We start from the raw sequence: 13,693 nt of genomic DNA, 5'->3' as shown, positions 1-13,693 counted from the left end.
TTGTTGATTTGTTGCCTGTGATAATTGAGGGAAATAAAAATTTTCAGTTAGGAACTTATGAAGATATTTTGGCCAGACACAGTGACTCATGCCTGTAATCTCAGCACTTTGGGAGGCTGAGGTGGGAAGATCACTTGAGCCCAGGAGTTTGAGACCAGCCAGGCAACATAGGAAATAAAAAAAAATTAGCGGGTGTGGTGGTGTGCTTGTGGTCCCAACTACTCTGCAGGCTGAAATGGGACGACTGCTTGAGCCCAGGAGGTTGAGGCTGTAGTAAGCCATGATTACACCACTGCACTCCAGCCTGGGTAACAGAGCAAAACTGTGTCTCAAAACAAAACAAAAAATAATAATAAGTAAATAAATAAAAATAAAGATGTAATCTTTCCCATCCAAGCTTTTTGCCTTCTCAGTTTGGGTTCAGTGGAACTCATGTTAAAAACTTCACAGGCATCAGATAAATGTGGGATTACAATCTTGGCCACAGCTGTGAAGGAGCAGGGTGTGGGCTGTTTGGCCTGGGGGAAGGCCTCATCATTCTTTGATTTATTGTGGACTCCCGTTTGAAAGGGCCATGACAAATGTGAGCTTGAATGGTATCCTCATGATGACATATATTGATTTTCACCTGTTCTGCTTTTCTTTCAGGATTAAATGGTTTCAATGTACTTTTATCTGGCAGTCACACCCCCCCTACTGTGGGCCCGTCCTCAGGTCAGCTGCCGTCTTTCAGTGTCCCTTGCATGGTCTTACCATCTCCATCTCTGGGCCCTTTTCCTGTTCTCTATTCTCCTGCAATGCCGGGCCCAGTTTCTTCTACTCTTGGTGCTCTCCCAAACACAGGACCTGTGAATTTCAGCCTGCCTGGCCTTGGATCAATAGCCCAGCTTCTCGTCGGCCCCACAGCTGTGGTTAATCCAAAGTCGTCCACACTCCCTTCTGCAGACCCTCAGCTTCAGGGTCAGCCCTCACTAAACCTGAGTCCAGTGATGTCAAGGTCACACAGTGTCGTCCAATCTGAGTCCCCCGTTTACATGGGACATCCAGTCTCAGTAGTAAAATTACATCAGGTGAGGCCTGAAGTTTCCTGAAGACACTGTCATTCTGGGAAGGGGTATGCCTGTGTTTAACTAGTTTTCATTTTAGCCACATGATTGCCGGACAGAGGCACTAGGTCAGGCTCCACCTGGCTTCCATTGTAGACCTAGAATTACCTGCTCCTTTTATAAAGCACTGAGACATGAGGTGAGAGATCCTGTGCTTTAAAGACAAAAATGTATGTTTTTAGGTGTCATTCTGTTTCTTTTAATTAGAGGGACCAGTTTTAGGCATAGTTCGGGGGGATTTTTGAGGAATGCTAAATAGTTGTATTATTTTGATGATCTTCAAGCTTTTATTTCACTAGGTCAATAAAAGAAGCCACCCTAAATTTTAATTATACAGCTATAAAAACAATCAAAAGAAACAGAAGTCTTGATAGTAACTCAGAGATGCTTAGCCTGTCAGTCATTTCTTAAGATGTGATGTTTAGAGACTGTGTGTATGTATAATGTCTGTATGTATATACATCTATACATACTCAGAAAACATAAAAATATACATAAAGATATATTATCGATATAAGTTAATGAGTCTATATTTGTTCCCCAACCTCCATTTGTGGTTCAGTCAAATATTTGTTGAATTCCCATTATACATTAGGTTGTTCACGGTGATTACTTACTCTCCCAAATAATTATGTTTAGCCAAAAAATATTTTAGACAAGTTATTCAGAGGCTCAAAAGTTTGCAAGACATTGAAATGAACATGTTAGGTTTAAAACAAGATGATTATAGCATAACACAGAATTTTCTATCACCATGTGCCAGGCACCGATCTAGGCAATGAAGATAGAGCCGTGAACAGGGTAATGGTCCCTGCCATTTTAGGGCACATTAAGGGAATAAATATTTAACATTTAACATTAGGGGACAAATATTAGCAAGTAAAGAGAAACAGCCAATACACAAACCATGTTGGCTTCACATGCTCTAAAGTGCTTTACAATTATTATCTTATTTAATTCCTACAACCTTGTGAAGTCAGTAATTTTACCATCCCTGCTGGATGGAGGAAGAAACTGAGGGACAGATTGCCTTGTCAATGGTCATAGAGCCCAGTCCCTGGCTCTAGATGCCATACTTGTAACCTCTTTGATAGACTGCCTTTCTGCACCCAAAACAACAAATGTGAATTTAATTTTCAGTTGTGGTAAGCAGGGGAGACAAACGGCATAAGTATGATAGGAAAGCAAAGAAGAAGGAACATCTGCCTTGGGATCCTAACACACAGGTCAAGAAAGGGCTGCCTTTCTACTCAGGGATCAGAAACAATGTGACTTCACTTCTGCTTTTACTTTTTTCTTTTTTTAGTCACCAGTTCCAGTGACCCCCAAGAGCATCCAACGCACACACCGTGAGACATTTTTCAAGACACCCGGCAGCCTTGGAGACCCTGTCCTGAAGAGAAGAGAAAGGAACCAGTCACGAAACACCAGCTCGGCCCAGAGGAGACTGGAAATCCCCAGCGGCGGGGCTGACTGACCTGCTGCTTTGCCAGGTCGGGGAGGGATCAAACGCCCTGAGAGTCCCGGATGTCCGAGACGGAATGCGAACCTTCCCGTCCTGAGCACGGGTCCTTCCTCTGTCTTTCATCCACACTTCTGTTAACTTCCCACCATCATCAATCATCTGATTTCCTGAAAGTAATTAATTGTGCATTTAATACCAGTTAGAGTTCCGACTCTCTGCATGGTGTCACAGTGAAAGCGCCGACTGACTTTAGTGGTTTTGATTCAAGAATCGTCTTATTGCTGGAAGTAGATCTGAATAGGCTACCGGAGCCTTGTGGTTTTCCTAAAGAGGGGCGCTGTCTAGCACTTAACTAGGGTAAGCATTCTTAACATGTATTTCCACTTACCCTGAGTAAATCTGTGGTGAGAGAAGCTTCCTTTCTGCAGTTTAAAAAAGCTACTGCTTCCTTAGGCTTTATCAGGAAGCCACCTTCAGTTGTGAATCCTATGGTATTATTTATTTTGTTCCTGAAATGGGATTTAGTGCAAAAAGTTTACAACTACAGTCTTTAACACATTTTTTTCAGGGTATGACGACTTGAATGTTTGTACTTTTATTCTATAATTTGCCCTGCACTTATTCTACAACTTAGTAATAATGTGGATAAATGTATCTACATGACACATGTCAAGACCAAAATAACTGTGAATGACACACCTTGCTGTAAATGAACTGTGCTAACCCTGACTGTGGGCATGAGAACAAAGATGAACTCTAGAACTCTAGCAGCCTAACTGCTGCTTCTCAGATAACTGTGTGAACAGTGAGATATTACTGTTCGTTTCTAAAAATCCTACCGTGCCCAGTTTCCTTCACTACATGCCCTGCGTTTTTTATTTAAATGTTTAGCTGTAGAGCTATGAGATATGGATGTCTTCTAACAATTGCTGTTTGTAAAAATCAGGATGGTAGAAAGTGATTACATGGGAAATTGGAACCTGGATGAGACCTTTTCGTTGAATTCTGAAGAGTAATTATGTGAAAATTGATATAGGGCAAGAGATGATTCTTTTGTTTTTCTTCCACTTCATGTGTGGAAGAGTAAGAGGGAAAATGGACATATGTTTCATAACCAAGGATATTCAAACCGTAGTTAGATGGTACCTCTGAAAAATAAGTATGGTGAGCACAGGGGTTGGTTGTTCTAGCATGAATACAATTTTGGAAACTGTTATGCAATTTCCCTTTTTTAACCCACATTACTTTAGGGGTGCATTAAGTAGCCAAACTATACTAGTTCTTTGTATTCCTAGACTTGCTGATATTTACCTCTCTCTTGTCTCTTCAGAGAACAAGGGAGCCATTCTCTCCTTCCTACTTTCCTTCATTCCCTTTTCCTTCCCTCCTTCCTACTTCTTTTCTTCCTTCCTTCTTCCTCTCTTAAAACTTCTATCTTAGATGTAGAATCCTGGTGTAGGGTTTTATTTTATTTTAATTTTTTGACCCAATAAAATGTTATATGAAAGAATAAAAATATTAATTTAAGAGACTCTGGGAGTCTGAATAAAGTAGCTTTATATTAACTACAGGATAATATTAGCCTTATTACCCCCACAAGATTTTTTTAAACTTGAGGTAGGTAGCTACATTAAATAAATTTGCTACTTATATAAAAATTTTTATCAACACTAAACTTTTAAAGTTTACAAGATTTTTTTTCCCTTTTTTACAGTCTTCTATAGAGTTAGGTTAAAAATGTGGTTTTTAACCACATCAACAATTGCATGGTACTGATGATCCTGAACTAAAACTGATGGGTTCTCTATCAAAACAAATAAAAATATACCTTTTTCAGGTTTCAATCTGTGCAGGGTGTATGCATTTTAACTCTCCCATGCTTAAGAACTTCCACAAAATATTTCATGGAGAGGTCTACATTTAGATGGAAACACAAATTGCCTTTCCCCTCACTGTTCCTGAATGCTGTATGCCTGTTTTAACATTTTTGCTATCTTTTTTTATTCTGATCATGATATAACCATCTTAACCTCAGAATTCATATTTCTTGAGGGGTGTTAAGAAGCAGTCCCATTGGTAAGGATATTATGACTTGGTGACCATACTTAGGAATAGAAAACCAAGCACAATTGCTTCTGTATTCAGTATCCACTTCTTAATGTGGCTTTATTTGTAAAAATAATAATGCAGTGGTTGTTTGTCAGGAAAATGAATCTTACAGAACAACTGGTGGAATTGAAGCTGCTGCGCTAGACTTGGATATTTTGGGTAGTGAAGAAGCAATGGCAATCTTAAGTCTATTATTGTATAATTTAGTAAAAGAAAAAAATAATCGGTGGTGGTCCTACTAAGAGAATGCAGCTTTTTTGAGTTGTCACAGAGGCTGTGTGTGCCCTACACTGACCAGGGTTTGTAAAACCCTTTCATTCTGGTACAAGAGTCGGGGGTATAACTTTTATACTTGAATCTACCTACCAAGTTTACATTTCTCAATTCCTTTTTGTAAGGTGCTATTTCTGTATTTAAATAACTTTCTTTTAACGTAAAGCTGCTTTCTGCTTATCTTATTGCACTGCTAGTTGTATGTAGGTATTAATTTTATTGCTGCTTACTGCTTTTGTTTTCTTACTATTTAGCTCTGTTCTTTTTCCTAATGGCTATATTATGTATAGCTATTTACTTGTAACTGTACTACATGTAAACTGATTTTTTTGTCCTGATTCTTTTCTAATATTTTTAGGAAATATTAAGCTTTATAAAATAGCAATAAAAAATAATTCATTTAAGAAGAGATGGTGGTTGTATTTTTGGTAGGCTTTTTTTGCATACTGTTTTGAGTAAAACCATTAACAGCTACAACATAGCCAACCAGGCCCTCATAAACGTAAGTCAGATCTTTTTGCTGACACCACCCTGTGGTTGCTAAATGCTGAAACTTACTGCATCAGAATTTCATGGGAACTTGCAGGGGTTGAGGTACTGTGTAATTGAGCTTCTGATTTCTTCTAAGTCCCAATCTCTGTAGGTTTGGAGCTTCCAGATGATTCTGATGTTTATCCAATCTAGGAATCACAGGTAAATGCAGACCACCCCTCAACTTCTTGTGGCATCCATTAAGTCAAATGCTTCTCAGTGTAGCTAATGCTCACCTTTCACTGAAAGCCAATTTCTATCGTTAGCCCTCACTTTTAAATTGACCTGCAAGCAGACTTAATCTGATGTCCCCTAGCTCTTTATATCCCCGGAGTGATCTATGTTGCACTGTTGTCGGACTCCCCTGCTAAATTCTGAGGTGACACTTGGAGATGTTTGAGCTGATTCACATGGAGAATTCTTCAAAGGCCTCATCTTGAGAGTATTTGCCTGAACTGTGATACAAGCAATACATATTCTTCCAGCTGCAGCTCTCCCTCTGCTGCTGGTTCTCCTGCTGCCCATTCCACACAGACCCTTGGGCAGGATTTTGAATGGTCCTAGTCTGGCCCCAATGTGGTTAACTGAATCATGGTGGTGGTTTCCCCCATACTGTACTCGTGGTAGAGAATACGTTTCATGAAATCTGATGGTTTTATAAGAGGAAACCCCTTTCACTTGGCTCTCATCCCCTTTGGCTGCTGCCATGTAAGGCGTGCCTTTCGCCTTCTGCCATGATTGTGAGGCCTCCCCAGACACGTGGAACTGTGAGTCCATTCAACCTCTTTTTCCTTTGTAAATTACCCGGTCTCAGGTTCATCTTTATCAGCAGCATGCAAATGGACTAATACAGGCCCTATCTCTTATCAACCACACGCAGTGATCTTTACCTTGATTCTAGGAGAGAAAACCCAGCCAAACACATAGGCTTCTCCCTCCCTCCACTGCCAAAGCTGCTGGGCCACTCATCTCCCTTAGGTCCCCTAGGTGAGTCAGACACCAGAGCATACCTCTCACTGCAGGAAAGAGGTGAGAGAGAAGCATTACCCTGAACACCTCCCCTTATTGGCTCGTAAGTGGCAGAAACGAAGAATTACAGCATAACTTCAAAGAGATCCTCACTAAATCCATTTCTTTTTCCATCCCTTCAACCCTTTCACAGACTTGTAGGTGAACGCATTCAATACTTGGTTCACTAGTTTTGTAAAACTTCCTCCATCAATCCTGCAGAGTCCAACACTTTTGGAATGCAGCATTTCCTGTGACTAGGTGATATAGCCAAGCTTCCCATTCAATCTCCTGTTACAATAGTTACAAGCTGCCATTGTCCAGGATGTGCAGTTACGGCACTCCATATTTCACACTTATCAGAGTAACTTTTGACAGCTATCAATTTGTTTTTAGTGTGAAAATCAGTTTGATTAATTTGATGTCCTTTTCTACCCGAAAATGCTTCTGAAATTAATAAATCATACCCAAAGCTAAAATTATTTTCTGATTTTCATTCTCTTACATCAAAATCCTCTTTTTGTAACTAACCCACTGGTAGTCTTTAATTTGACTGTCTCTTCTATTAATGTAGAAACATCCAGTCTTGCCCCCACTGTGCTCTGAAGAACTCAATATTCTTAATATTAAGATATTAACTCAATATTCTTAATAGTAAGAATCAAAAGTGGATAATACTGGTAAAACAGTTATTTTTTTACTGTAAGACTAGAGACATAAACTTATAAGAGGAAATATACATTCAAGTTTTTTAACTGGTTTGATTATGAGACCATTTTTTCTTAGACTATCTTACAAGCAGCAGAAGATACTCCAAGAAGCAAAGAATCCCCTAAACAACCCCTAAAATTTGCTTGCTCTTCACTGAAAAGAAAAACAATATTAGCTTTGTAAGGGCAGAGCCCCTAGGCGACTTATATCCATATTCACCATACCCACCACAAAATGTGTACCCAATACAAAGTTGGGGGGAAGAATATGGGATGGATGAGTTAGCACAAACATTGTTTTTTAAAAACCTTAGAGGGCTCTTTCATTGCACGGTTCCGCGTATGTAGCTTGTTTGTTTTGTTTGTTTTTGTTGGTTGGTTTTAGTTTAGAATGGCCTCCACAGCATCACCAATGTTCATAAAACAAAATTAATCATGATAATTGTGCATTTAAACTTTTTTTTTTTTTTTTTTTGAGATGGAGTCTCGCTTTATTGCCCAGGCAGGAGTACAATGGCATGATCTCGGCTCACTGCAGCCTCCACCTCCCGGGTTCCAGCAATTCTCCTGCCTCAGCCTCCTGAGTAGTTGAGACTACAGGCGCGCACCACCACGTCCGGCTAATTTTTGTATTTTTAGTAGAGACGGGGTTTCACCATGTTGGTCAGGCTGGTCTTGAACTCCTGACCTTGTGATCTGACTAACCTCGGGCTCCCAAAGTGCTAGGATTACAGGCGTGAGCCACCGCGCCTGGCCTCTGCATTTAAACTATAGTGGCATGACATGCAGCGTTTTCCTCTTAGGCATGCCTTTCCAGTTCCTACAGAGTCTACCCTAGCTCTCAACTTGCCTGCCAGCTATGCAAGATATTGCCTGTTGACCCTCAGCATTGATTTTCACTCCTTTTCTAAGTTTTTTTAATCACAGGGGCAACAAGGTAGGCAACTACATTTCCCACATTCCCTTGCTACAGATGATTTTGTTAGTAAAATAGACTCATGCAAGATTTGGTAGGTAGAAAGGAAGCTGAGGCTGTTCTCCCTCTTACAGTAGAAGCAATTCATGCACAAATTGCAGCAGACTCAGTTTTTGCAGCAGCCATGCTTTATTCTACTGTCTAGTCCAGGACTGTGTATCAGTTGTGACACTGGCAGTGGTTTTACACTGTTTCCAGCCATCGTGCAGCAGCAGCATTCGCCCCATCCTCTGAGTAGCAGCCATGGTGACACGATCCAGAAACACTTCACAACAGCCCCTTAATTTCCACTTTCCCTTCCCTCCTACAATTGTGTAAGCACCTAATTCCCTGTATTAGAACCTTCCTGTTAGAAATACCTAGAGTGTTTTCTAATTTCTACAGAGAACCCTGCAGTGCTATCTCCCACCTCTACTCCCTTCTTCTCCCCACTCCTCTGCCCATCCTGTCACTCTACTCTTGGTGATCACATTCTTCATCTTATTTTATTCATCCATGCCTTAGTGCCAGCCATTCCCTTTTTCTAACATGCCCTGCCACCCCCATTTCTCTTCCTCTGTCAGGCTACCTCATATGCATCTTCCCAAACCCATTTCAAATGCCCATCCTTCAGAAAGAAGTTGTTTTCCTCACCCCATTGTGAGATCCTTCAAGGCAAGAATTCACTTTTTCTCATCTAGGGCCCAGCATTGGGCTTAGTATATGAACAAATAGTCAACCATGCTGAAAAGGATACATAATAGTGCACCCTGACTTATTAGAGTAGCTGTGGTTAAATATGCAATGGCAACATGAAAATAGTGAGTACAATAAACAGAAGCTTCTCACCAAAATCAAACATTTTATGCATAGCCCTACTGCACCATAGTCATGCTAATTATTTATTTACTCAATGAACAGTCATGGTTCCTATGCAAACAGAAGAAGCCTTGGTGGGAGGGCATTCTACCCTCTTTTTTTCTCTTTAATAATGGTAGAGAACTCTAGAAACTTAATGCCCAATGGAACTTTAAAAATTGTCTTATTTGTGCACCTATTTTACAGGGAGGAAATAGAAACAAGGAAATTAAGTAACTTGTCCTGCATTATACAGTAATTTAACCACAAAGCTGAGACCAGAGCACAAAACTCCAAATATCCCAGTCCTGCACACTCACCCCATGCTATGCCACTTACCAAACTAAGACAAATTGTTTTAACAAAATGTGATAGGTGTAGTCCATGCAAACCCATCCATACAATTCTCAGATTGTATGAATTTTATAGACAACACACTTGTATGTGCAGGAAGTTGTAATTTTATTATGCAGACAGTCCTCTCTTTACACAGTACTGCAAGACCATAAAAACAATCATGCAAACTGAAAATGTGCAAAGCAATCTTCACATTTGAACTGGTCTTGAAAGATGCCTATTAGATTGCTAGGTGGGAGGCATTTTAAGCCAAGTGACTGCTGCAAAAGCATGCATGCATAATTGCAAGTGTTCTGTGACCTCTTAAATTTTTATCAAGATATTAAAAATTCTCTTACTGTTGGCTATAGAGAAATGAAAAGATATTAAAACTAATATTTATTTAGTATATAATTTTTAATATTAGATTGAAAATTAAAGTGTTTTATTTCTTTGTAAAAACTTATCAAGAGCAGCTTGAAGAGCACTTACCTTCTCATCAACATATAACTTATGATAAGTACTGAACATCTTTTCTATGCCTTGGGGAATTGTCATGTTCCTTTCTAAGTTTGGATCAGCTTCCAACATTTTATCTTTTGCACTTTTGATTGCAGAAATATCTCCAAGAGTTCATTTAATGGATAGTTTTTGCAGACATCTCCTTCTCTAGGACACCTTCATTGTTTTCATCACAGCCATTTGCCTCACAGGTTGATACATTCACCCTCATTAAGTTTCCATAACTGCATATCTACAGTTTCTCATATGGTGCTTCACTTTCGTCTTTACTGGCCAATTGTGTCTCCTGATTATTCATTTTATTAAATGTCATGTGTTTATCACCAGGAAACAAACAGGCAACATTACTCCATGCTTTGCTGTCTACATGAAGAGAGACTTTGTGCATCAACAACAGACTTTGAAATAAATGACATGATTGCATGTTGGTCATGATGGGCATCTGTTATTTATGTAGAGAGGGTATCATAGTAACTAAAATCTGAACCATATGTGTATATATGTGTGTGTGTGTGTGTGTGTGTGTATTTCTGGCATTGAAATTAATTTCTATTTTAAGCCCTCATTCTATCTTCTGGCAGAAATTATTCTCAGTCAGTTCAGCCCCCACTCTACACACAGCTCCCTGAAACTCTCTAGAGGCAGTTGAAGTACTTTCAGTGGCAAGTATTTGAAAACATAATTCAAACAGGCTTAAACAATAAGGGGCATTGTTGGCTTACCTCACTAAAAGCACAGAGGTAGGGCAAGGACTCCAGCTCGTTTCAGCTCCAGTTCATTTGGTTCTGCTTTGCTCCATATGTCAGTTTAATCCACAGGCTGCAGCCATGATGGTTCTACACAAGCCAAGTTCAAAGGAAGAGAAGAAAACAACTTATGAAAGTTCTTCCAGAGGGTTAAGAACTTTTTCAGAGTTCCCCAGTAAGTCTCTCCTCAATTCTTGATGGTCCAAACTGGGTTCCATACCCATTTCTACATCAGTTAGGTCCAGATAGGATTATCTTTATTCCATTTAGACCTACCCTGGAACTGAAGCACATGGGCTCCTGGGACCTGGGGAGGAGGGGTAACACCTGACCAAAAATCAGGTTCTATTAGAATGGAAAAGGCATAAAATAGATGCAACAGCAATTTTACTACAGCCCTGAACCCGCTTCCTACAGTCACACATCAAGCCATGAGCAAGGGCAGACTAGTTCTCAGTCCTTACCTCTTCAAATTGTCATCAGCTGAGATGTACATTTTCCCTTCTGCTCCTTGGCCCCAGTTATCCCTTTTTTGCTCTTTGGCCCCAGTTATCCCTTTTGATGTCACAGCAACTTCCTTGGGCGCCAAATTCACTACCTGGAATACCTGGCTAGGCCTTGCTCGGCCCTCCTCATTGGAAGGCAAGGCCACTCTAGGTCGGCTGGCTCTCAGTTCAATGTCACCACGGCACTCACAGGCTCTATGAAAGCTTTCTACTGCCTTACTCACCACTCAGGGGCCCAGGAGAGGCTTATGAGGCTGTCTCGGCTTCCTTCTGCCAAGAAAAGCCACAGTTTTATTTCCTGTGAACTCTGGCCCCTTGGAGCCACCATTGCTAAAGCTGCAACTTGAAAAGCAATTTGCTTTTTAAACCCTACAAGGCCACTCTCTGAAGCCTTTCAATTATGTTGTGGGCATAAATCTTAGAGAAACTCTCGTACACAGAGAGACAGGTATAACGGTGTTCACTGTGCCATTGTTCGCAGCAATCAAAAGATATAAACAAATTGAAGTTCCAACAACATGGATAAATAAATTGAGATCTATTTCCATAATGTACTACTACTAAATAGTTTAACTGAAATAACTAGATCTATATGTAACAACATGGATATGTCTAAAATATCTACTGCTGACTGGAAAAAGCTATAAATATAGCAAATGTTAACAGGTGGTAATTCGGGGATATAAATTCTCATGTCTTTTTTGTATTGATCTCTGTACCTTTCTGTATGATGGAATAATTTATAAAATTAAATGAATACAGTGGACCCTTAAACAATGAAGGGGTTGGGGCTGCGAACTGCATGTAGTTGAAAATCTAAATGTAACTTCTGACTTCCCCAAAACTTAACTACTAATAGTCTACTGTTGACCAGAGGCCTTACCAATAACATAAACAGTTGATTAGCACATATTCTGCATGTTGTACGCATTATATACTGTATTCCTATAATAAAGTAGGCTAGAGAAAAGAAAATGTCATTAAGAAAACTACAGGAAGAAAAAATGTATTTACTATTCATTAAATGAAAGTGGATCATCATAAAGATCTTCATCCTCATCATCTTCACATTGACTAGGCTGAAGAAGAGGAAGGAGAGGGGTTGGTCTTGCTGTCTCAGGGGTGGCAAAAGCAGAAGAAGTGGAGAAGGTGGAAGCAGAGGCAGGAGAAGCAGGCTTGCTGGGTGTAACCGTTGTTGAAAAACATTCCCGTATAAGTGGACCCACACAGTTCAAACCCATGTTGTTCTAGGGTCAACTGTATTTTTAAACATTTTAGAAAATGACAACCATCTGTTTACTGTGGTTACCAACAGTTCCTAGATTTTGGAATTTTGTGATAAGTTATTACATTGGCTTGAAGACCTGTGATCTCTTCCTGGAGGAAGTTTGTACATCCTTACCATGTTGAACTCAAGAGAGGCCATGAACTTACTTTTTCTAAAGAAACTAGACGGAAATTATGTGTCTTCCTTTGGAACAGAAGTTTTGAAAGACTGCTCATGGTTTACAAGATCTTGTTTCTCTGCCAAGAAACAAGATGCTCCAAATGGGCTGCTGCTCTGTTACTGTCTTGGGCAAGAAGCAGAGCTGTAGCCAAATTGTAATGAACAAGGACTTGTCTTCAAGTTGTTGAGTTTTGGGGTTGTTTGCTATCTCAACCTAATTTAGGCTATCCTGACTGGCACAATTTAATAATAATAAGTGAGGGGACCAACACAGCGTGGCCAACATGGGATTTTAGAAAACCAGAGCTTTCAAAATCATTGCTAACATTTTCCAATACCATCTTTTGTTGTTGGTTTGGTTTTTTGGGGTTTTTTTAGGCAGAAGTTATTATAGCAAAATAATAGTTACTTAAACTCAGTGAATCCAACACTGAAACCTTAACGATGCCCCCTCAACCCCTACCATGGCAGCTCATTTGGCATCAGCCTTATGAAAAGCTTCCTTATAGAGAAGCTTTTAGGATAAACCAGTGATTTCAGCATTGGTGTGGAAAGACTTTTCAAAGGATAGATCTATACAGATAATTTTAGTGGGATTAATTTATTTATATCTTCAAATTCCATCTGTATGCATCTCTAAAATGTATTTGCCTAGGTAATCTCTGGTCAACTGTTAAACTAGTTCTCTGTTCCCATCGCCCCTTTCTCTAAATATTCCCTCTCATTGCAAAAGAAGAGCTTACCTCCCATGCAACTGAAGGTTACAAAGGTTCCCTGTCTGGGGTATAGAAACCTCTAGAACATCCATCACAGGAATGATTTGAAATATTAGTGTCTGTGCTGAAGGAGTAAATGATTCTGATGACTGGGCACCAAATCCTGCTGCAGGTCCTGTGGTTTCTGATTCTTTGGCTGTCAACAACCTTGAAGCAAAACCTAATCGGGTTGTCCACTGGTCATTAAAAAAAGAAAATTATTTAAAGTGTAAGTCAGCTGGCCGCAGTGGTTCATGCTTACAATCCCAGCACTTTGGGAGGCCGAGTCGGGCGGATCACCTGAGGTCAGGAGTTCGAGACCAGCCTGGCCAAAATGACAAAATCTCGTCTCTACTAAAAATACAA

General features: G+C 39.9%; 1 protein-coding gene across 2 annotated transcripts in view; it reads left to right on the top strand.

Annotated features, from left to right (window-relative positions):
* The window catches only part of E2F7 (E2F transcription factor 7), a 50,846-nt gene extending 45,489 nt beyond the window's left edge, over window positions 1-5,357 (top strand). The window contains exons 12-13 of one of the 2 annotated variants that reach the window (XM_010362621.2): window positions 649-1,070; window positions 2,413-5,357. In XM_010362621.2, the coding sequence (XP_010360923.1) occupies window positions 649-1,070; window positions 2,413-2,583 (593 nt within the window). In that variant the 3' untranslated portion in view covers window positions 2,584-5,357. The remainder of the gene's footprint in view (window positions 1-648; window positions 1,071-2,412) is intronic. The other variant, XM_030938341.1, reaches the window with a different exon arrangement.
* The last annotated feature ends 8,336 nt before the right edge of the window (window positions 5,358-13,693 follow it).

The sequence above is a fragment of the Rhinopithecus roxellana genome, chromosome 10 (genome assembly GCF_007565055.1).
Source record: "Rhinopithecus roxellana isolate Shanxi Qingling chromosome 10, ASM756505v1, whole genome shotgun sequence".
Taxonomy (NCBI): domain Eukaryota; kingdom Metazoa; phylum Chordata; class Mammalia; order Primates; family Cercopithecidae; genus Rhinopithecus; species Rhinopithecus roxellana.
The sequence above is the reverse complement of the archived record's forward strand: the minus strand, read 5'-3'. Positions and strand labels throughout refer to the sequence as shown.